The following is a 25,104-nucleotide window of genomic DNA, read 5'->3' on the forward strand; positions in this document are numbered from 1 at the left end:
CGCTCTGTGACACTTGGTGCTGCGAAATGCAAATTTCCCCTGATGAATAAAGAACTATGGTGCCGCACTGTGTCGCGTCCTGTCTCGTCCCATCTCACCTCGTTGTATCTTATGGTATCATTTCATATCATATCTTATCGTATTGTGTCTCGTCTTGCCCATCTGCTTCAAGGTTGGACAAGGTGTTGTTGCTTCAGAGATGCTCTTCTGCACACCTTGGTTGGAACCAGTGCTTATTTGACTTCCTGTTGCCTTTCTATCATCTTGAACCAGTCTGGCCATTCTCCTCTGACCTCTGGCATCAACAAGGCATTTTGGCTCACTGGATATTTTCTCTTTTTGGGACCATCCTCTGTAAACCCTAGAGATGGTTGTGCTGAACATCCCAGTAAATACTCAGAGCAGCCCGTCTGGCACCAACAACCATGCCACGTTCAAAGTCACTTCAATCACCTTTCTTCATCATTCTGATGCTGCGTTTGAACTTCAGCAGCTCGTCTTCACCATGTCTACATGACTAAATGTTAATGAGCTGCTGACACCTGATTGGCTGATTGGCTGATTGGCTGTTTACATTGATAAGCAGCTGAACAGGTGTAAGTCTACCTGATCAGTGGAAGGTGAGTGTATGCGTGCGTGATGATCAGTGTTACCACAGCTTTCTGGAAGTAAAAAGAGAGGGAGTGTGTGTGAGAGGAAGAGGGAGGATGAGGAGGGTGAGGGAGGGTGTAGTTGTGTAGAGGAGCAGTGAACACACACTCTGACAGTCAGAGTCGACGCGGCAGCAGAGCTCAGCGCTCAGCTCTGGATGTTTGGTGAGAGGGAGGCTCACAGAGACACGGACACAGAGGACCGGAGCGGACTGCCGGTGGATGTGTGAGTCTGTGCCCGGGCTGCGGTGGATCTGTGCCGGCCCCGCTGTGAATGGGATTACGCCGGTTGTTCCGCGTCTCCCGGAGGAACCATGCGGCCGCAGAGCTTCTCGGTCCCCTCGGTGCTGCTCCCGCTGCTGCCGCCGCTGCTGCTGCTGCTCGGGCTCTGCAGCGGCACAAGTTTCCCAAGTAACATCAACATAGGTGAGTGAGCGGCGGGGCGCCTGCACCCGGGGGCGCTCCGGGACCGACCCGACTGGACCTCATTCCCTGTGTGTGTGTGTGTGTGTGTGTGTGTGTGTGTGTCACACTGCAGGCTGTGCTCTTACCTCTCTAACCAGCCGCTTGTTCGTTCATTCACGAGCTCGTGCATCCATTTAATGACGCACCGCGTGCAGCTCTCCAACTCCGCTATAAACACTTTCCCCAACACATCAGCTGTTCATCAGCTGTTCGTTTATTGTTCATTTTTTCAGATCATATTTTGACTTATAATGATTTTTGGCAGCCTGATGCTCCAACACCACCGTCACTAGTGACAACACTCCCGCCGCTGCCTCTCATAATAATCCTGTAATATTAATATATCTGTTTTGTTTGATATCATAAATCATAGGCTATCTGTGTGTGTGTGTGTGTGTGTGTGTGTGTGTGTGTGTGTGTGTGTGTGTGTGTGTGCCCACTCACCGCTCCTGTAATAATGCCTGTGGCCGGGACTCCCTCTGTGACTTACAGTCTGTTAGTGTTCATGTATTATATTATATATCTGATGACTTAGTGTGTGTGTCTCTGACTTCCTGCAGCATCCTGTAAAATATATATACAATAATAAACACAATATTAAAATGACGCAGAAGTTCAGGTGCCATAAAACTGCAGTTGTTTTCCACCTGAGGTGATACTACAGAGACCAGCAGCAGCACAGAGTCATATACTGATATTATAGATATTATCGGTGCAGATTAATAAAACCAACTCCATCAGTCACTGTTAGATAGAGCCGTCACCATAATGCGGAATAACTTTTAATATGATATGAAAAATTAATGTGGTGATACTCGCGATTTTCGGACTTGTTGACGTATTGACGTCACAGTGTTACCCATGGCAACAACAAGCCTGGCTGGAGGTGTTTACAGAAAGAGGAGCAGCTGCAGTAGTGAAGAACAAACTGTGGCGTCCTGAACGTTTCACTGAAACAGACTCTTTTAGAGACTTATACTGATTAGTAATTAAAAACAAACCAACTTATTAATTTGTCAGATCGTCAAAAATATTGTTAGCGGAAAAAAATATATACCCTGATATCATTTTAGGGCCATATCGCCCACCGTACTGTTAAAATCCTCTTGTTAGCTTCAGTGTTTGTTCTCCTTTTATCTGTCGTGAATATAACAACTTATTTTACATAACCTCATTTTCATTATTGATTAATCTGTCACTCATTTTCTTGATTAATCGATTGGTAAAACAAAGTTACAAAAATGGCGTTCACAGTTTCTCAGAGCTCAAGCTGACATCTTTAATGAGCTCGTTTCGTCCCACTGACAGTCCTGAAGATAACCGACTGTCATAAATAATAATAATAATAATAATAATATGTTATTATTATTATTATTATTATTAATAATAATAATAATAATAATAATAATAATAATAATAATGTATTATTATTATTATTATTATTATTTATAAAACACTTTTTAAAACAGAGTTACAAAGTGCTTTACACGTCAATGATTAAAACAGACCCGACATGAAAACAACTTTTAGAGGAACTGATAAAAACACTTCATTTAAACAAAAGAGTTTAACTTCAAACTGAGGTCAAATCAGGAAACGCTCTCAGATAACAGTCTGTTCTAAGAAGGGACTTAAAGACATCACTGACTCGTCTGACCTGAGGGCCCCGGGGCCCCGACAGCAAACACTCTGTCCCCTTTAGTCTTCAGCCTCTGGAACAGACAGACAACCTCTGCTGCCCGAGGACCTCAAAGTACGTCCTGGTGTGGACGCAGATAGAGAGACCATGAGGAGCCTTAAGAGTGATCAGAGAGATCCTAAAATCTGTTCCAACACAAACTGGGAGCCGATGTAAAGAGGCTCAAACTGGAGTCATGTGACAAAGAAAACAACAAATCATATTTGAGAAGTTGCCGTATTGATTTATCAATAATCAGCAGAGCTGCAGGTTCATTTTCTTCTGATCAGTCAATAATCTCTGCAGTGTCTGCACCAGCTGAGCGGATGTGTTTGTTATTTACAGTTTTCCTGTGATATGAAGGAACTCTGTGGCGCGTGTGGTCATAAATCTCCGTAATAATCTCACTTGACTGTGTTGAAAGCTTCCTGTGCTGGTGACTGTGGGGCTGTGAGGCTGTGAGGACGTGAGGCTGTGAGGCTGTGAGGCTGTGAGGACGTGAGGCTGTGAGGCTGTGGGGACATGAGGCTGTGAGGACGTGAGGCTGTGAGGCTGTGAGGACGTGAGGCTGTGAGGACATGAGGCTGTGAGGACGTGAGGCTGTGAGGACGTGAGGCTGTGGGGACATGAGGCTGTGAGGCTATGAGGACATGAGGCTGTGAGGACGTGAGGCTGTGAGGACATGAGGCTGTGAGGACGTGAGGCTGTGGGGACATGAGGCTGTGAGGCTATGAGGACATGAGGCTGTGAGGACATGAGGCTGTGAGGCTGTGAGGCTGTGAGGACGTGAGGCTGTCGGGACATGAGGCTGTGAGGACATGAGGCTGTGAGGCTGTGAGGCTGTGAGGACGTGAGGCTGTCGGGACATGAGGCTGTGGGGACATGAGGCTGTGAGGACATTAGGCTGTGAGGACATGAGGCTGTGAGGACGTGAGGCTGTGGGGACATGAGGCTGTGAGGACGTGAGGCTGTGGGGACGTGAGGCTGTGGGGACATGAGGCTGTGGGGACGTGAGGCTGTGGGGACGTGAGGCTGTGGGGACGTGAGGCTGTGAGGACATGAGGCTGTGGGGACGTGAGGCTGTGGGGACGTGAGGCTGTGGGGACGTGAGGCTGTGGGGACATGAGGCTGTGAGGACATGAGGCTGTGAGGACATGAGGCTGTGGGGACATGAGGCTGTGAGGACATGAGGCTGTGGGGACATGAGGCTGTGGGGACATGAGGCTGTGAGGACATGAGGCTGTGGGGACATGAGGCTGTGAGGACATGAGGCTGTGGGGACATGAGGCTGTGAGGACATGAGGCTGTGGGGACGTGTAGCGTGAAGTCTGGACTCTTTTATAAATCATTTCTCTGATATCGTCCTGCAGCTCTGCCGACTGACGTCACTGTGACACTTATCCAGAACATGTTTCACTGTTCGGCCTCAGCGACACATAGACGTAGGCTGTAGGCTCAGAGGTTTGAAGTAACTAAGTACATTTACTCAGATACTGTGCATTATAGTACTCAGACTCAGATTCAGAATGAAAATATAAATATGATGTATAATTAAAATATTATTGAACACTGGGGAAAATTCACAAGCTGCAACATTAAAGTAATGAACACACTCGTGCCTCAGTGATTATAATCTAATTATATCATATATGAAATGAGTCATAATGAGTAATGTACTTTTACTGAGGTCAGATTTCGATGTTTGTCTTTTACTTGTGATGAAGTATTTCTACTCTTTGTTTCACTACTGTTACTTTAAATAAAAGAGCAGAGTACTCTCCTGAGACTTCTCTGTAAATCATATTTTATAACATTTATGTATAGTAATGATCTTTTTTAATTTCATTCAAGGCAGGAAGAAATAAGCTCAGAATAGATGAATGTGTAAATAGTAAAAAATAAAAACAAAGCAGTAACAACAGGTACAACATATCAAATTAATTATTTGTTGTACCTCGACACATGTTCTGTTGGCAGCTCAACTCAGGGCCCAGAGTGCAAACACCATGAAGACACTGAATGTTGTCGTGGTCTGAAGAAGAGGAGCTGAAGGCAGAGCCGTCCTGATCCTGTCGAGCTGCGTTCAGGAGCTCCTGAAGAGAACGACTTGTTCAATCACAACTAAACCATGAACAGGAAACACTGAAGTAGCTCAACATAATGTTTGGGGGGAGGTGTGTTAATGTCAGATGTCACTGAGGACACATGATCAGTCCCAGCTGTCCAACAGTTTCTAAACTTCTCTCTTTACCATCCTCAAAATAAATGTAAGTTTTTCATCACAACAACCCAACAATAAAGTATATAAAATAAATCCAGTCCTCGACCGTGGACACGTCTGTTGACATGTGTTTTCTGCTGAGAGCTTTCTGACTGTCTGTCAGTAAAACCTGACACTGAATCACCAGTTAAAAGGTTATATATGCAGCAGGTCATATTATCTAATGTATTGATAGATTATTAATGCAGCAGCTGTTTGATGTGTCTTATGATGGTTCTAAGAAAAGAAAATATTAACATGACAGAGATGGTTTTCCTTCTTCGGGACAGATATGACAAATTGCACCGTTTTTAATTTAATAATAAAATTTAATAAGTTCTTTGAACACCGGCAGATTTCCAAGGTGGCGATCATGGTCTCTCAGGGCCCCCCCACCTCACAGGCCTCAGTGCAACCGCTCTACCTGCACTGTCTCTGCCTCTCCCCCACAGGGCTGTAGGCTCCATAGGAGTGTTAAAATGTGTTTGTCTTGTTGTGTTATTGGGAGCCAGAATAGAAGGAGTCATGGCTCAAAACCAGCCGCCGCTGCCCGTCAACAAAAACAAAGACAACTATGGTTAAATGTGATAAGACCAAAGGACTGGACGGAGGCCATCATCAAAAATGCTCACATGTGACGGTGTCCAGAGTGCGCTCTGCTGCTCCGTCTCCACAGACAGAGTGTCCAGTGTCAGCTGGGATAGGCTCAGACATGGGTGGGGTTTAAATTGGAAGTGGGTGTGTCCTAATCTGAAATTGTTATTTTAAGCCTGAAATTGATCAGAGGCTGCTGCATTTATTAGAAAACTATTCACAGAACAATCTCAGAATCAGACCTCAGATTGTTTGTGAAGAGTGAGAGATTAAACGTAGCTGCACAGATTCTTCTTCATCACCGACACATTTTACTCATACAGCACTCGTATTCATAAGAAGCACATTATCTGAGCCGGATACGCATTTAATCTGAGTATTCAGCTCAACCTGAGTCATTCATAATCTCGTAAACTCTCAGGTCTGTTTCCTGTCTTCAGGATCAATAATCTGAGAGCGTCTCTCTCCACAAACTTCTTTCACTGTGACATTTGTGCTCGTGATGAATCCTCTCCGCTGCTCTTTCATTCCCATTTGAACCCCGACCGCTTTGGTCACGTTCAGTGTGGATCAGCTGTGGGCTGCAGAGCGTGTGACTCTCCCAAAATGAACCCATAATGTGATTCATTGGACCAGTGGCCCCGAGTTTCCGCTCAGGTTTGGTGCTGATGTGGCAGCAAGTTGAACTAACCTGCATTTAAACGCCTCCTGCAGCCTGTGAGCGTCTGACCTGCATACTGACCGAGTGGCAGCCAACCTCAGCGCTAAGAACCACTGACGCTGGTTCTCTGTGTGTTTGTTAAAGTCAGTGAGACCTTCTGTCGGAGCAGATGGAACGCTTCCAGCCTGGATGAATAAATCAGATACAAGTCTAATAATATTCCTGTAATGTTACACTGTGAGCAGCTTCAGTGGGTGAAACTGACTCTGCTTCATCTGCTCCTGTGACCTTTGTTATATTCCTCTTCATCAGTGTTTCAACAAGCAGTGCTGGGATGTAACTAAGTACTTTTACTTGAGTATTTCCCCTTCATGCTAACTCCACCACATTTCAGAGGGAAGTGTTGTAGATTTTATGGCTGCTCTAGTTTCCAGGCTGAAGATGAAGGTTTCTCCGCAACATGAGTTTATTTAGAATTTATTTTGTTCTGCAAATAGAAATAAGAACATCAAGTACTCATCCACAAATTCACGTTAATGAAGTCACAGCTTCTCACAGAAAATGACAGATACTTAAATAGCCTAGTACAAAACATTAAATAAAGTCATTTAACATAACTTTAAAAAGCCACAGCTTATAACACCGATCCGTTTAACAGCACGTCATGTTTAATAATCAACAACAAAACAAACCAAAACAGGTAAACAAGACAACATAGCAACAAAAAAAAAGAAAAACAACTTTCAGAAAGCAACGGACACACTTTAGGTTCCTCTTCTTGTACGATTTTATTTTCAGATTTGATCAACACATTATTTTTAAAGTTTTGTTTAACCCTTCTTGATGTTCTCCATGTTTTCAGTTCTTCACAACATCTGTTCCATAAACTCAGGCGACTGACTTTTACTTGTAACAGAGTAATTTTTAAACTGTGGTTTAAATACTTTTACTCAAGTTAAACTGTGATCATACTGAACATCTTCGATTATACCCGAGTAATTTTTTCTCTCTTTTTTAATGAAGAAAATAATCAGCAGATTAATCCATAACAGAAATAATCATATGTTTCAGTTTTATACAAATAGTAAAGACTTATTTATATAATATAGTGTAACTGTCACAGTAGAGGAGGCAGGAGAAAGCGTGAGATGAGGCGCTGTGGCGACCCTGAAGGGAGAAGAAGAAGTGTAACAGTCACAGCGTTCAGTTTTACTTTGAATACTTTAAACACATGTTTATGATCACAGTCTACTGATTTTACTTTAGTCAGACTCTCATTACAGGACTTTTACTTGTAACAGAGTTTTTGAAAGTATCAGCACTTTTACTTTGGTTAAACTGTAATTATATTAAATATAGTCTATTATATGCAAGTATTTTTTTCTCTTGAAGAAAATAATCAGCAGATGAATCCATGATGGAAATAATTATTAGTTTCAGTTACATACAGCATAGTAAAGAATTATTTATATAAAATAACAGTCTATGCATCACTTTTTAAATTTAATGTTATTTCATTTTATTTACATTAAGTATTTTTACTTTTAGTACTTCAGGCACATTTTCCTTTAACTGTGGTATTAGTACTTTTACTTTAGTTAAAATTTAATCATATTAAACTGAAGTCTGTTGTTCTCGAGTAATTTGTTGTTTTTCATATTTATTCCTTTAATTGACGAGCTCTTATTTTGAAGGCGTCATGCCGGAAGCAGTGGCAGGTGAGCTGTGTGAAAGTGTTTCCTGTAAACGGAGCAAAAGTCGTGTTTTGTGTGTGTTCATCGCCCCGCTGATGGAGGCTCAAGGTCTGTCAGCACATTGTGTTTAATATAAAGTGACATTACAGCGTGTTTTCACTGTTTGACCGAGTTTAGACGCTCGTGTGTGTTAGCTAGCAGCTATGTTAGCTCTTAGCACCGTGTCCCGCTCACTTCCGGTCATCACCTGTCCTCAGGTGTCACTGTGTTTACATGTAGCTGCAGCTCGTGTGTGATTTTACTGACAGATCTGATCATGTTTGTGTTGATTGTAGTAAAAACAAAATCACTACTTTTACTATTTATTAACAAGTTAAAAAAGAAGCTGTGTACTAATCTAACAGCAGTTACATTAAGTTACTTTGTACTTGTACTCCACTACATCTCAGAGGGAAACAGGCCAAGAAGGTTTTTTGTCAGTGACTATTTTTCTTACAGAGGAAAGTACAGAGGTAAAAATAGTAAATAAATAAATAGTTAAATATTAATAATAATAATAATAATAATAATAATAATGAAAATATTCTTAAGATTTTTTTCAGAGGGAAGTACAGAGGTACAAATAAATAATAAATAAATTATTATAATCTTTTTTATTAATTATTTTTTTTACAGAGAAAAGTATAGAGGTAAAAAATAACAACAGTAAGAAATAAAAGTATAATGATAATAATATTAATAATAATGAATAAGTAAATTAATAATGATAATAATAAATTGTTAATTATATTTTTACAGGGGAAAGTACAGAGGTAAAAGCAGGTAAATAATAAATCATAACAAATTATTCCTTCAAGTTTACTCACTAATGATTAAAAGGCTTCACTAATGAACTATTGTTTTTTATGTATTTTTTTTTTATTTTTTATCACAAGTTATATTCTGGATTATTTTGAGGATCAGCTGTTTGGTGAATGAAACATCAGAAAACAGTGAAAAATGTTTTGTCTTGTCCGACCAACAGCAAAAGATCCACAGATACTTTCTTAGTAAGACAAGTACAAGCAGCAAATTCTCACAGCTGAGAAACTGAAACCAGAGAATAAAGACAAACTATTATTCAGTTATTAAAACAGATGCTGATGAGTTGTCTGTGGATCTAATAAATTAATTGACTAATTGTTTCAGCGCCAGCAGAGAAAATGAGAGATAACCAGAGGTGAAGGTTTCAGTTTATTTCAGGGACAAAATGCTGTTTTAATCTTTGTGACAGTGTCTGAACAAAAACTAAACTTCAACATGTAAATTTAGAAGCTGTAAACACATGTAATAAAAACACCTCCTCCTACTTCAGCACACAGAGAAGACAAGAGGGGCAATCAGTCAGAGTTTAAGTGTTCAGATCATTTCACCGTGGCCCTAAAAACCATCATGTTGAGAGTGTGAGTGGAGCGAAAAGTGGAGCGAATGAGAGCTGAGAAAAGAGGCTTTTAACAGCAATTACTGCAAAACGCAGACGGCATTATTTTTAGTGGCGGCGGTGAACTCAGTTTGTGATGTCAGCTGCCGTCTCTTCTCCTGGAAGGTGTAACTTTGAGCAAAAGTTGTGGAGTTTTCGGCCACCAGCCTGTGGAGCCGTGGTTTTATGAATGAGTCTTGTGTTAATGCATGAGGTGGTGACACGGCAGGAAACACAGCAACACGCTTAAAAACAAACCAAAACAGCAAAATGAGAGCTTCAGCGGGTTAGTTAGACCTGTAGGTCGTATGTTTAGCTGCACACGTCACTTATCCAGCACAGCAACCTGAAATAAGTTCAGTTCAGCTTTATTACATGTACATGTGTAATGTTGGCATCACACATTTCTGTTAACCTGTACAGTATCACGTAGTTGATACATTAAAACTTTACGTTTCTTTAACTTTCAACAGCGCTGTGGTTTATTCGTGACTAGGTTCAGGCACAAACACCACCTGTTTATGGTTAGGAAAAGATGGATTGGCTTCGAATACCTGCTCGTTATGTCTGAGCTGGAAAGGCAGCGAAGTTTCTGTCCACTTTTCATGAAACTATCTCTGGTGGAAAAACAGCCATGGGCCACCAGAGAGCACCCACGTTTGGTGCCTATAAAATAGCGACGGATTGTTAAACTTATGTATAGTGCCTGACAAGCCACCAGAAGAACAGCAGCAAGTTGTTGCCTCAAAAGCTGCTGGAAAAACAGCCACTGGTCGCTGAAGAAACACTCACGTCTGATGTGTAAAAATCTGCTTGAAAATAGCTACTGGTCGCTAAAAGACAACCACGTTTGGTGCCTGTAATGCCGCTGGAAATACAGTGAGGGGTTGTTTAAAACAACCATATTTAGAGGCTAAAAAGCTGCTGGAAAAACACCAATGGGTTGCCAAAAAAACAACTCTCACTTGATGCCTATAAAGCTGAGAGAAAAACAGCCACAGGCCACTAAAAACTCCCGTGTCTGGTGTCTAATAATCTGCTGGAAAAACTTTCTCATGTTGCGTAAAAACACTCACGTCTGTTGTGTATAAAGTTGCTGGAAAACAGCCAAAGTTTTCTAAAAAAGAACACCAACCTTATGTGCCTGTAAAGCTGCTGGAAGAATGGTGATGGGTCGTTAAGAACAGCCACTGGTCGCTAAAAGACACCCATGTGCGGTGCCTTTAAGACTGCTGGATAAAACAGGGATGGGACGCTAACAAACACCCATGTAGTGACTCGCTGGATCACAAACTGTTGTTTGTTGGTCTCAAACAGTGGTTTTCAGCTTTAGAAACCTCCGACTGTGATGTATTTGTGGTTTGCAGACACACTCACTGCCAACATGAATTATCTCTGTTTCCAAAGTGAAGGTGAAGAGTTAGCTGCTGTAAACAGCTCTGTCTCCTCCCTCTGTGTTTCATAATAAATAATTCTCACTGTTTATCTCTGTGAAACAGGAGGCCTTTTCCCCACCGGCTCCCATGAGTACGAGGTGTTTCGCTTCGCCCTGGCGCAGCACCAGGACGTCCCCAAACTGGTGCCACAGGTCGACATGGTGGACACGGGGAGCAGCTTCGCCATGACCTACGCCTGTAAGTTCAGACACAAAGAAGTCCTACAATCTGACGTGATGTTTTTTAAATGTCAAGGACATGAAAATGTATTTTTTAGTCTTATCATGGAGCCACAGACCCTCCGTGAGCTAAGGCTGCATTTTAAGCGATGGCTCTGGGCTGCCAGAGTTTGGTGAAGTCATTCAGCCAAATGTTCCTCTGTGACCTTTCTGGGTTTATTCTTTATATTAGTCTGAATCAAATGACTTTCAGAAAGTGCTGCTCACAGTGTCGACCCCAAAGATAATTAACAGCAACTCTGCAGCTCGACTGAGCCTGTGATTTGTCAAATATGTCATATTGTAGTCACTTCCTGTCTGTTTCAGTCTGATAACCTCAGCGTTCAGCACCTGCTCTGCAGCAAACAGCACTCAGACACACTCAGAGACGAGCTGCGAGCACAGCAGTTGGTGGAGACCAAAACCAGAGCTGAAAGAGAGAAGCTGTTGACTCAGACTGTGACGTATCTGCTGGATGAAAGTTAAACTGTGGGCTGACGGTGCATCAGTGTCTTCATGAGTTAGTTTGAGAGTCTTTCTCCAGTAGTCCAAACAAACTCAAAGCAGCCGTCACTGTAGCTTGTTATTATGTCTTTAACTGTTGTCGTGCACTTTCTGTTCAGACTCTCTTCTTATTATTTAGCTTTTTACCTCCTGCATTGATCTGCACTGTTTGTGTCCTCATGAAGGATTTTCTCATCTTAAACTAGACACAGGTGTCTCTTTTCAAATGTCTAGAGGAGCCGATACGTCCGTCCCGTTTCATTGCTCTGTTTGGCGTTTCACCACAGTGTGTGCATCTCAGTAATCGTGTGCAGCACGCTGGCCGTTTGCTGTTCAGGTGGAGAGACTTTCTCCCACCGACACATTCTCACTGGATCAAAGAGATTGTGAAATATCTCAGGCTACACAAGATAAGAAATTCTCTCTGACCGTCTGTTTCTGAGGTTTGATGCAATTTTGCAGATGGAGATGGAGGTAACGAATGTGACCCTGCATACCAGGTGTTATGCCTCAGCACAGGGCGAGGCGACGTGACCTCAAATCAGCATCAGGAGTGATTAAACATTTTACCTCGATTACGATTAATGAGCGATTATTTATTTTTGGTTCACATTCAGTAATGGGATTGTTCTCCAGGTGCTGGAACAGATCGCTGACGTCACCTTTGGTCGCTCAAACAGTTTTTCTGCAGTGTTGACATTTGATTTCTTTTCTGTTCAGCGTCGTCTTCACGAAAGCCAAAATGAAATCCAAACGGCGGGCACGACATTTCTCTTTGGTACAAGCTGCTCCAGCTGCTCAGTTGGCTCGGTGTTTCACGTGACTACATTACCGTCCGTCCCATCCACGTAAACACGGTATCACAACAAGTCCTCGAGGGGATGTCTTCAGATTTGGCACAAATGTCAACTTGGACTCAACGATGAAGTGAGCAGGTTTTGGTGGATAAAGGTCACTGTGACCTTGTCTGTCTCATTCTCCTGAACGTGATCTCTCAAGAACACTTTGAGGGAAAATCTTGAAAAAGTTGAGGTCAGTTCAACTTTGGTTTGTAGCGCGTCACGCTTGTTAGCTGCGTCATGTCAACGGATTCCACTGAACGTGAATGGTAGCCTGTTGCTGTGTCGCTGGTCGTGTGAATGCAGCGTAACGTGTTTCTGCTGACAGAGTGGGACACAACAAAGAGTTTGTCTTCTTGGTTCAACAGACAGAGCCTCCTTGTTATTATGTCATATCTAAGGTCAGATTTTAGGAATACAGACGTTGCTTGTAAAACTCTGAATGTTCTCCTCGTGCACGTGTGTGAGACAGTCACTTCACTACAAGCTGATTGGCTGTTGAAACAGGTGACGTGCTTTAAAACCAGCCGCCGGCCATTTGACCAGCTGACTGTCGGGTGACATCATCAGCAGGCTTGAGGCGAGCTCAGACCGGCCAGTTCACACCGCTGACACTTTTCGTTCTGAAACAGTTTCATCTCGTCATGAGTCTTTGGACTGTTGGTGAAGGCGGAGCCTGCCGTCCACTGTAGTCACCATCACGGGTCAGTGCTCCATTCTTCCACTGTCCTGACTCCGTTCAGCAGAGCTGGGATTTAGGGGAAATAGCAGTAAATGGAGGCTGGCTTTAAAAGAGCAGACAGCAGCAGTAAATGGACGCAGACCAGAGGGAGCTCAGCACTAAATGGACTGTGGCTCCGGGGAGCGTTCAGCGCTCTACAGCAGGTTTACAGAACAATGTGCTGACCTTGTTTTTATTCTGCCCCCGAAACGCTGAATTTACCAGCCGGCTTCATTACACCTGAATTAAAATGTGTACACATAAAGACATGAGCAGCTGCCTTAATGTGATGGAGCTATTTAAAGGTGTCCTGTAAGTGTGTGAGCAGACGCTGAACTGATGGAGACGGAAAAGAAAACGTTTTCATCATTCAGATTTTTCACAGTTTGCTGCTTACTTACATTTTCTGCAAGATTTATTAACTATATTATAAATCTACACATTTCTACAACTGTTTTGCATTTATAGGCAGAATGCAGTCAAAGGCCACTTTATTAGGGACACCTTGCTGGTACCAGGTTGGACCTCCTGTTTAATTCTTGGTGTCACAGACTCAACAAGGTGCTGGAAACATTCCTCAGAGATGTTGGTCCATATTGACATGATGACATCACACAGTTGATCCATGATGAGAATCTCCCGTTCCAGCACATCCCAAAGGTGCTCTATTGGACTGAGATCTGGTGACTGTGGAGGCCATTGGAGTACAGTGAACTCATTGTCATGTTTGAGATGATGTGAGCTTTGTGACATGGTGCGTTATCCTGCTGGAAGTAGCCATCAGAAGATGGGTACACTGTGGTCATAAAGGGATGGACACGCTCAGCAACAATACTCAGGTAGGCTGTGGTGTTTAAACCATGCTCAGTTGGTACTAAGAAAATCTCCCCCACACCATTACACCACCAGCAGCAGCAGCAGCCTGAAGCGTTGATACAAGGCAGGATGGATCCATGCTTCCATCTGAATGTGGTTTCTGGCTGCATAAAAAAAGCCACATTTAAATATACGGAGCTAAAATCCTGGAACCATCCTGAAAAAAACAAAAGTTTTTGATTGTAAAATATGAACTCCTCCCTCAGGAGTCATGACCTCAGCGCCCTCAGTGACGGCTGAAGACCCGCTCTGCGTCTTCAAGATCAAAACTCCATTGTGCTGCATATTAAACAGATTTTAGTTTTGTACTGAGATTTTAAAATCCGTTAACGATGCTCTCTCAGATTTGGTTTTAGTGCCCAGCAGTGCCCCCGGATCCCAGAATGTGTTTCCAGCCTGATGTTTGGAAACTCAGGACGGCTCTCACAGTGGTTTTTAATCAACAAGTGCTGCAACAAGTGTTTTTCTGCTGAGTCATGCTTTGCTCATTCCCACAGAGTCCCATCGAGCCGGTCTGCAGCTCTCATCCCTCCGAATCTCCTCCTTTGATTTTAGTCTTAATACTTCAGGAGCTTTCGGGGAGGTGAAACATCCTCATCACAGCGGAGACTCAGACACGTTACTCATTTAACCCCAGTTTACCTCGTTATTAGAGGGAGGAACATCTGGCTGCAGTCCCGACTGATGTTAGGCAGGATTTATACTGTGCAGCAGAACCTACACACGACACCTACAACACTGTGAGCATTTATACCTGTGTGGTGGTGTGTCTGTGTCACTCTGCAGTTACACCTCCAAAACACTAGATGGCAACAGAGGTTTCTGTGAAGTGCTGTAAAGTTTAGTTGATTCACAACACACATTAAACACACAGTAAACACACATTAAATACACATTACACACACATTAAACACACATTAAATACATATTAAATACAAATTAAACACACATTAAACACATCAAACACATTAGATGCACATTAAATACACATTAAACACAAATTAAATACACATTAAACGCACATTAAATACACATTAAACAAATTAAACACACATTAAATACACATTAAATACACAGTAAACACACATTAAATACACATTAAATACACAGTAAACACATTAAATACACATTAAACACACAGTAAACACACATTGAACACACATTAAACACAAATTAAATACACATTAAACACATTAAATACACAAACACACATTAAACACAAATTAAATACACATTAAATACACATTAAACCCAAATTAAATACACATTAAACACACATTAAACACAAATTAAATACACATTAAACACACATTAAACATGCATTAAACACACATTAAACATGCATTAAACACGCATTAAACACACATTAAACACAGTAAACATGCATTAAACACACATTAAACATGCATTAAACACGCAGTAAACACACAAACACAGAGTAAACACACATTAAACACAGATTAAACATGCAGTAAACACGCAGTAAACACACATTGAACACGTGGTAAACACACATTAAACACACATTAAACACGCATTAAACACACAGTAAACACACATTAAACACACAGTAAACTCGCAGTAAACACACATTAAACTCACAGTAAACACACATTAAACACACAGTAAACACGCATTAAACACACATTAAACACACATTAAACACACATTAAACTCACAGTAAACACACATTAAACTCACAGTAAACATGCATTAAACACACATTAAACACACATTAAACACACATTAAACATGGCTTAATAGAGACAGTTTCAAACACAAATCAGCTTCACTATAACTCGCAGCATTCACAGACAAACACTTGTCTTTATCTGGACACATTTTCCCCACAAATACAACATGCTAACGTTATTAGCACAAGCCTATGGCATTTTACATTGTATAAATTAGCCTAGCAGCTAGCAGACTTTTCCTCTACTCACATGAAGCCAGGGACAACAGCAACATTTAACAAAGGTAATGTTACACAGTTCAGCTCCATTACAGCTCACAAGGTTCACTGACAAAACAACTGTCTTATACTAAACACGTTTTACACAAATACAACATGCTAACGTTATTAGCACAAGCCTATGGCATTTTACATTGTATAAATTGTATTGACGTAGACGTAGCTTCGGCCCTGATTCAATGCAGAAGTTTAAATTCCGCCTTAGTCATCAGATTTTAGAATTAGTGAACAAAACTATGGTTGAGAGTATATATCAATATTACCCTGGAGTGCCTCAGACTTTTCAGCTTGGACTGCATTTTTGAACACTTTTTGAAACTTTCAGTTTACAATCAGGACAGTCCTTCTGTTTTTATTGCATCTATGGTTGAGAGTGTTTTAATTTTTCACCTCCCGGCCTGGTACAGTGAGCCAAACTCTACAACCAAGAATAAACTCTCCGGGATCCTGACAGTAGAAAGTAAAATAGGTGGTGAGCAACAAAACCCCTGACCCAACTCTTTACAGACGGACGAGGAAGACAGCTTCCATCCTCTTCAGCCAGTTTGAGCTTGTGAGCTCCAGGAGGCGCTGTAGAGTCTCTCTTGTGACTAAAAATGTATTTAAGAAGTCCTTCATCCCAAACATCAGTTCCCTTAAAGTCCAGCTCAGAGCAAAGATTCACGACGACACAAAACTGTTTGAGAATGTTGTAGCAGTGGTGTGAACTGACCGGTCTGAGCTGATGATGTCACCTGACACTCAGCTGGTCAAATGGCCGGCGGCTGGTTTTAAAGCACGTCACCTGTTTCAGCAGCCAATCAGCTTGTAGTGAAGTTATGCCGTGTCACTGCTGCTGGCTGTATGTGCTTGTGCCCGTTGTTGTGCCGACGTAGTGCTTTTATTTTGAAAGAGACTGTATCAAACTGTACATTTCCTGTGAAAACAGAAGTGTATGTTGAAAACAGACAATGCATGTAACAGGCTGAAGTTGACAGACTTTTCAGCACTGCAACAACACACGAGGTACCTTTCAGTTTACATATCAGGAAAGTCCATGACCAAACGTGGACATGTGACGAGGTCACAGTGAGGACGTGATGTAAAACTACCACAATAAGAGCGCTGCTGCGTTGGAGCAGAATGATGCTCTGAGCTGAAGGTGTGTCCTGATCCTGTTCACTGCTGCAGGTTATTTTTCTGAACCAGACGTGAACAGAGTCTGAATGATGGAGCTGCTGCACCTGAGCTGATCTCACCTGCCCTCTGGATACTACTGACAACCCTCACCTCTGTGTCTGTCTGTCTGTCTGTCTGTCTGTCCTGGTCTTATTTGCCCTTTTCATTTCTGTGGAGCGACTTGTCTTTACTCATCTGTCTCACTCTTCCTGTCTGACTCATTTAACTTCTCTTTTTACTCTCAGCCATGCCACCTCTCTCTGCTCTGCTCTGCTCCTCCACATCAGACTCAACAGCTGACATTTAAATTGAGATAATAATCTATCAGTAAACTCTGGGCTTGTGTTGGAGGTCCAGGCCAGAGTTCTCAGAGTGAGGTCAGGACCTCTGTGTGAGATGATTTCCACAATGTGTTTGTTCTTTTTCATGCCTCCGCACCGGCGATGGCTGTCAACGAAATAAACACTGATCCTCATGATGTAAAATAAAACCGTAGTAGCTGTAACATTCCTCTGTTTCTGTCTTCCATGTTATCACTTTGTTTGCTCTCGGCCTGCCACTTGAAGTCCAAGATTTGAATCGTCAGTTGGAGACCTCTCAGTCGACTGAAACTTTTTTTTTTTTTCCTCGCCGGTCAGTGTGCTGTGCAGATTTTGCTGTGGAGTGAGCGCTCTTGACTTTCATGCTACTCTTGGGCACAGAAAGCTGCAGACGTGATGCAGCGGCGTGGAGGAGGAGGAACTTTTCTTTGTAAGGCTCTGAGATAACATTATCCTCTCTCTTTGGTGCACGGCTGTAATGTAGACCCAGTTTTGACTCATGATGCGTTCACATGGAATCACAGAGACTGTAGACAGTGAATCGGGTATCATTTTAGTGGACAAGAGCAGGACGGCAAAAATAGGTGAGTCCAGCGGAGAATAGCGCCAACAGTAACAGCAGACAGCACTGCCATTCAGAGCTGAAATATTTCACCTTTCTGCCGTCCTCCATGATGGAGTTTACATCAGGATGTTACACAGCTCCTTCACATGAGGAGCAAACACGGCTGATCTGGACAATAACTGGACGTTTCTGACAGGTGTCATGACCAGTGTTGGGCAGTAACGTGTTATTAGTGGCAGTAACTAATATTCTAATGCGTTAGTTTTTAAATTCAGTAACTCAGTTACCGTTACCAAACGCTGCGTTACTCCGTTATTTTTGGCCAGGTTTTAACATGGCGCGCAGCATGCAGTGTTCCTTCACAAACTGAAGTTCCCTTTCACTCAAACATTTTAGCCCTGAACAATAAAAGATAGTCAAGTCAGACAGAGGTATATGAAGCATCTTAATGAAACACGTCTCTCACCATCTCTGAAGTCACTGTCGACCTGCTGGCCTCACCACAGTGCTGTAACGTTACATTAAGTCGTAGCGCTTCTGTAGATCTTTAGTCCCAATAACGTGATATCCAGTGACGTGATATCCATTGTTATCCCGAGGAAGCTTTTGTTGTGGACAGACAGTGTCTGCGGGGGGCAACAGACTCCACATCATCATGTAGCTCTTCAGATGTTCTCTTTAGCTCATTTTCCATATTTGTATCCAAGTACTGTAGTTGTAAAAACGTTTAGCTGCCTGACAGCGAGTGACTCCACTGTAGAAGACATGTTGCATGTTTCCTGTACCGTTGAGTTGTTTTGTCAAGTTGTAGTCTGACAGTCCCTCGGTTAAACTCCCTCCTCTGTCTCTTAGGCGCTGTAGCTACGAGCCAATACAGTTAGGAAATGTTTTGGGCTGCAGGGCTGAGTTTCCCAAAACATGATCCTTCTTTGTGGCTTAGAAAAACTACACTGCAAAAAAGAAAAGCACCTAGCGCCCTCTAGTGTCCCCACTCAGTCACCTACAGCCAGGACGCACTCAGAGTATAGATGACACTAGTGCACGTGTGTCAAGGTCATGGCGTGATGGCGAGCCAAGACCAGAGTCGTAAGTTGAGTTTTTTCAGGAAGGGAAGTAACTAAAAAGTTACTCATCTCAGTAACGCATTACTTTTTGGTTTAAGTAACTGAGTTACTGAGTTACTTTATAATGAAGTAACTAGTAACGGTAGCTAGTTCCTATTTTTCAGGAACTAGCACAACAGTGGTTATGATGGTGTTGGTCAGTCTGTCCGCTCTGTGTCACAGTGTGCTGCAACAGAAATGATTAAACAGAATGAAAACTTTATTTCAGGAGGTAAAACTGATGTTGACAAAGTTTTCATTTGAGGAATAAATTTACAGTTGGAAAAAAAAGGTAATAAATAGCAATAACTTTTATCCTAATACTCAACACACGGCAGTAATATCTTGTCGTGGCTCCTCTGGTGATTCCCGCCCTGTTGTTCAGATTTTAGGGATGTGAAGCGTTTGAAGAAACTCCAGGAAGTGACATCACAATCAGCAAAAATACCAGCGTAGGCTCTGGCGGCCTGTTTCTGTTGCAGAGTTTAAAGGGTTAAAGACCAACATTTTGTCCATTCAGCTAAACTTTGAGATAACTTTGTTGGAAACGTGTTGTGATTGGTCAGCAGTGAAGCAGCTGCAGGAGAAGAAGAGCTGATTCAAAGAGAGGAAGCTCAGTGATGAAACAATCATGATGGAAATGTGCTTTCTGTTTGTTTCATGTGTGAATGTGATGAAGGCTACAGGCTCCTCATCGCTCCACACACACCTCATGTGTTCAGCTCTCCGTGCTTCATGTTCTTCGTCATTTATTCACTCAGTCTGTTTCTGTTTCATCCACACAACAGCTCGTACGCCTCAGACAGACTCTCTGTCTCAGACACTCACTCAGGTATTTTCATGTACAGATTAAAAATGCACATAAAAACGAGACGCTCTGCAGCATGGCTGCATCTCTTCAACACGCTTTGAGGTAGAAAAACAAATATGTGTGTGAGCAGAGACTCTGAGCTGCTGCTTCACACTGAACCGAAAGTCACTTTGTTTAAAAATCAGGAATTAGTCTGAGTGACGACGAGCGTTAGGACTGACAGCAGGACAGAAACTGGAAACCTGATCAGGGAAATACTAAACTGCAAATAACACGAGGACTCCTGGGAAACTGAGAGGGTTTGATAGTGAAGACAGAGTTTGACATTTTGAGGAGTACTTTAATTCACTGTCTGTCTGAGAGTCAGATGTCCAGTGTGTGTGTGCAGTAAATTATATGAAGCTGTAGCTAGCAGCTGGTTAGCTTAGCTTAGCACAAAGACTGAAAACAGGAGGAAACCAAAGGTGTTCAGGAGTAAACTGAACAAGACACAAAGTCTTTAGATGCTGCTGCAGCTCATTACGGCCCGAGGACCTTACGCCAGAATTCCACTGGATGCGTGTCTGTTGCAGAACAGCAGCGCTCGTTATCTGCTGTGTGCTCCGCCATCCGTCAACACCCACCGGCTGCGTTTGTTGTGCGGAGCGGTGCAGCTCCGCCGGACAGCGGGAGTCACGAGGACCCACGAGATCTCACGAATTCACGCATAATCGCGAGATCTAACAAGATGTAGTTTCTATAAACAGAAGCACAAAACCAGAGGAGTAGTAGGCAGACATCTGGGTGCACCTCCATGATTAACATCTCCTCGTCCATGGTGTCAACGGGGTGAAATGACGTCTGAAAACCTCTGACCTGTTGACTTCAGGCCTGCCTCCACCCATTATGACGTTTTCAAGGTGTAGTGCAGGGAAATATGATCCGCCGTGAACACTGTGTATTTTATTTTGAAAATTAACCGGATGTTTTATTTTGTTTCTGTGCATGACTTCCTGCCCCGCACGATCTGCTCTGTGCTGAATTGCTGCGTTGTGCTCCGGCGTCCGGCAAAAATAGAAGTCCTGCATATCTGTTGCGGAGGGCTCCGGAGCGCCGCAGCTGTGACGGAGCCGGAACGCAACCAACATGCATCTGGTGGAGTTTGGGGGAAATAAGATCGTCCTGGAGTTACACCCCAAACGTAACAGGAAGTCAGCCATTTTGAATTTATGTTTCATTTTTCGGGCATTTGCAGGCATGTATTAACAAACTCCTTCAGCTGTGGGCAGTTCCATCTGAAGACACTGACGATGCTTAACTGCGAAGCTTTGTGCTTCTTTATGAGGCGTCGACATTTCATGTTTCATTGCTTAATATCTTTTGTTTAAAGCTGTTGCTTATCAGCGCAGTGTGAAAGTCCACGTGCAAATTTTCCACGTAACAGCTGAGCACACTGGGTCCAGAGCACTGATGTGCTCCGTTTTTGTCAATACACAAACTAATCTGACCCTATGTTTGATGCTAATGTTAGCTCGTCCTGTTCCAACCAACACACAACGTTAGCAAGTGCACATTAGCAACATTACATCTTACACGCTGACCTGGAGGTATGACATCACTCTGAACAAAGAATTTCATTGGTCAAACATATATTTTAGGAATCCGCTGTAATCGAGGTCCGTTTGAATATTCTGTGCACACGTGACGCCAGGATGACTTTGCTTTATTACTGTGCAGATAGTTTGGATGTAAAATCTGAGCTCAGTGTGAAACAGCCATCACTGAGTTCTCCTGGAGCTGCGTGATGTCACCACAGTTCAGTGTGTGGCGGCCATCTTATCAGAGACATGGGAGCCCAGAGGAACCTGCTGCTGGTCACAGTCGTCTTTATCTCATGTGAAATAAATGATGTTCTTATTTTTCAGATGACTCTATCTTATCTGTTTCTCCTGAACCTCCCTCAGGAGATCTGAGGAGCAAAGATCCATCTGAGGAAATCATTTCTGTCACCTGAGCCGAGTGTCAGTCAGTCGCTGTCCGACTCAGAGATGAAGAAGAGTCTTGTCTGTGTTTGTGAGCTGATCTGATGGAGCTGTTCACTGCTGTGTTCACTGCTGTGTTCACTGCTGTGTTCACACTCAGGTCTTGTTTAGTGTTTAAAGTTTGGAGTCTTAAGTTGTGTTGAACAGTGTGTGTGGACAGCCAATCAGCACACACACACACACACACAGAAGTACTCAGCTTACAGTGCGATACAGAGTGTGTGTGCGGGGGAATGATGGGAGAGCAGCCGAGCATCTCGAGGGAGTTCAGCTCACACACACACACACACACACACACACACACACCGTATGAATGAACTGAGCTGTGAGCTTCATGTTAAAAGCTGCAGCTGCTCCAGCAACATCTGCCCTTACAGTAGAGAGAACATTCAGACATGAGCCAGCACTCGGACACGACTCGTAACGTAACCGTGGGATTTACACTTTTGACTCCACAGAGATGAAGTCACTTTATTTAAAAAAAAAAAAAAAAAAAAAGCCCTTCAAATTCTCCAGATCCAAATCCAGTGGAGCACCTTGGGACATGCTGGTACATCATCTCACAACCCACAGGACTCAAAGGATCTGCTGTGAAGACCCTGGTGCCAGACACCATTGGGCATCCCCAGACTTCCTGTGTCCACACCTTGACATGTCAGAGCTATGTCCAGTCTGTAGAGGCCTTATCGTGGATAGGCGGTGCCTCTGGGGTGTTGGCACGTCCCACAGATGCTCGGTCGGGTTGGTTTCCTGTTCGTGACGTCTCGGAGAAGTGAGCCAAAATAATCCATCGTTGGTTTGGAAGTGTTCAGTAGCGACTGCTTCCCTTTGACTGACAGCTGTCAGCTGTAACGCCTTGCATCACTTCCTGTCAGCACGACATGTCAGAGTGCATTAAACTCTCGAGTCGAAGAGCCAATCAGTGAACAGTCACATAGAAACACAAGGACTGCAGAGACTTCCTGTTCCTGCTCTGGTTTGTTTCACACAGTCGTTCTCATTTGTCAGAGCCAGCTGCCTCTTCATCACCATCATCATCATCACCAGACACAGATACAGACAGACTGTGAGACAGTTGGTCAGTGACGAACCTGTGATGTGTCTCAGATCTGTCAGACTGTTGAACCCTCAGAGGACATCTCTCTGTCTCAGTCCCTGTCCCTGTCTCAGTCCCTGTCTCTGTCCCTGTCCCTGTCCCTGTCTCTGTCCCTGTCCCTGTCCCTGTCCCTGTCCCTGTCCCTGTCTCTGTCTCTGTCCCTGTCCCTGTCTCTGTCTCTGTCTCTGTCTCTGTCCCTGTTCCTGCCTCTGTGTGGACACTTCCTCCCTGTCTGTTCTGTCTCATATTTACCAGCTGTTCCACTGTGCTCGTGTCTTTGTCCATGAGATAATTCTCATTTGCATACATTTCATGCTTTGATATTTCTTCCTGTCTCGTATCTTTGACTCGGTGTTTTCTGCGGCTCGTATTCTGCAGCGTGCGTACATGTTGTTTGTTTATGCTTATTTAGCAGCAGTGTTTGTGTTTATGATCCGACACTCTGAGTCCAGGACAGATTGTGTGAGCTGAGACTCAGAGAGATGAAATAAGTCTGTCCTCTCAGATAAACAGCAGCATTAGTCCTTTGTTCTCTGGACACCTTGTTTTCCTCACAGTGCTAATATGAATAATTAGTGTCCTCTCTGAGCGGCGCCGAGCGGCGAGATAACCTGAGGAGAACTTCCTCCGCCAAACTATCAGCAAACACTCTGTTTACCACGGAGGTGAGTTGCTTTAGCCTCTTAAAGGAGTGTGTACAGAGGCCCAGAGAGGTCAACACACCAACACTGAAGACAAACATCTTCATCAACATGACACCACAAATGATTAGGTAACACTTTACAGTAAGCTACACAAAATTAGAGCAGTTACTGAGGAACTAATGAGGAACAAATGAGACACAAATGAGGAACTAACTATGACTTAATCATATCAATACCTACCCTTTTTGTGTTATCTACTCATTCTGATGTCTCACTTTACTTTAGGGTACACAAAAAGGGTAGGTAATGATATGATTAAGTCATAGTTAGTTCCTCATTCATTTCTCATTCGTTCCTCATTCATTTCTCATTCGTTCCTCATTTGTTCCTCATTCGTTCCTCATTTGTTCCTCATTCGTTCCTCAGTAACTACTCATTCGTTCCTCATTCATTTCTCATTCGTTCCTCAGTAACTGCTCATTCGTTCCTCATTCATTTCTCATTCGTTCCTCATTTGTTCCTCATTCGTTCCTCAGTAACTACTCATTCGTTCCTCATTTGTTCCTCATTCGTTCCTCAGTAACTACTCATTCGTTCCTCATTTGTTCCTCATTCGTTCCTCAGTAACTACTCATTCGTTCCTCATTCATTTCTCATTCGTTCCTCAGTAACTGCTCATTCGTTCCTCATTCATTTCTCATTCGTTCCTCATTTGTTCCTCATTCGTTCCTCAGTAACTACTCATTCGTTCCTCATTTGTTCCTCATTCGTTCCTCAGTAACTACTCATTCGTTCCTCATTCATTTCTCATTCGTTCCTCAGTAACTGCTCATTCGTTCCTCATTCATTTCTCATGAGTTTCTCATTCATTTCTCATTCGTTCCTCATTCATTTCTCATGAGTTTCTCATTCATTTCTCATTCGTTCCTCATTCATTTCTCATGAGTTTCTCATTCATTTCTCATTCGTTCCTCATTCGTTCATTTGTTCCTCATTAGTTCCTCATTTGTTTCTCATTCGTTCCTCAGTAACTACTCATTCGTTCCTCATTCATTCCTCATTCATTTCTCATTCGTTCCTCATTCATTCCTCATTCATTTCTCATTCGTTCCTCATTCGTTGATTTGTTCTTCAGTAGTTCCTCATTCGTTCCTCATTTGTTTCTCATTCATTCCTCAGTAACTACTCATTCGTTCCTCATTTGTTTCTCATTCGTTCCTCAGTAACTACTCATTCGTTCCTCATTAGTTCCTCATTCGTTCCTCATTCGTTCCTCAGTAACTACTCATTCGTTCCTCATTTGTTCCTCATTTGTTCCTCATTAGTTCCTCATTCGTTCCTCATTAGTTCCTCAATCGT

At 42.9% G+C, this 25,104-nt stretch overlaps 1 protein-coding gene across 6 annotated transcripts in view; it reads left to right on the plus strand.

Moving 5' to 3' along the window:
* Positions 1 to 753: 753 nt before the first annotated feature.
* gria1b (glutamate receptor, ionotropic, AMPA 1b) overlaps positions 754 to 25,104 on the plus strand; it is a 105,539-nt gene continuing 81,188 nt past the window's right edge. For 5 of the 6 annotated variants that reach the window (XR_007450647.1, XM_049592663.1, XM_049592664.1 and 2 more), the window contains exons 1-2: positions 754 to 1,076; positions 10,961 to 11,095. Coding sequence is in view for 5 of the 6 variants with exons in the window: in XM_049592663.1 (XP_049448620.1) it covers positions 965 to 1,076; positions 10,961 to 11,095 (247 nt within the window). In the remaining variant the exon portion in view is untranslated. Of the gene's footprint in view, positions 1,077 to 8,015; positions 8,027 to 10,960; positions 11,096 to 25,104 lie in introns of those variants that run through there. The other variant, XM_049592666.1, reaches the window with a different exon arrangement.

Source organism: Epinephelus fuscoguttatus, linkage group LG12 (assembly GCF_011397635.1).
Source record: "Epinephelus fuscoguttatus linkage group LG12, E.fuscoguttatus.final_Chr_v1".
Classification (NCBI taxonomy): domain Eukaryota; kingdom Metazoa; phylum Chordata; class Actinopteri; order Perciformes; family Serranidae; genus Epinephelus; species Epinephelus fuscoguttatus.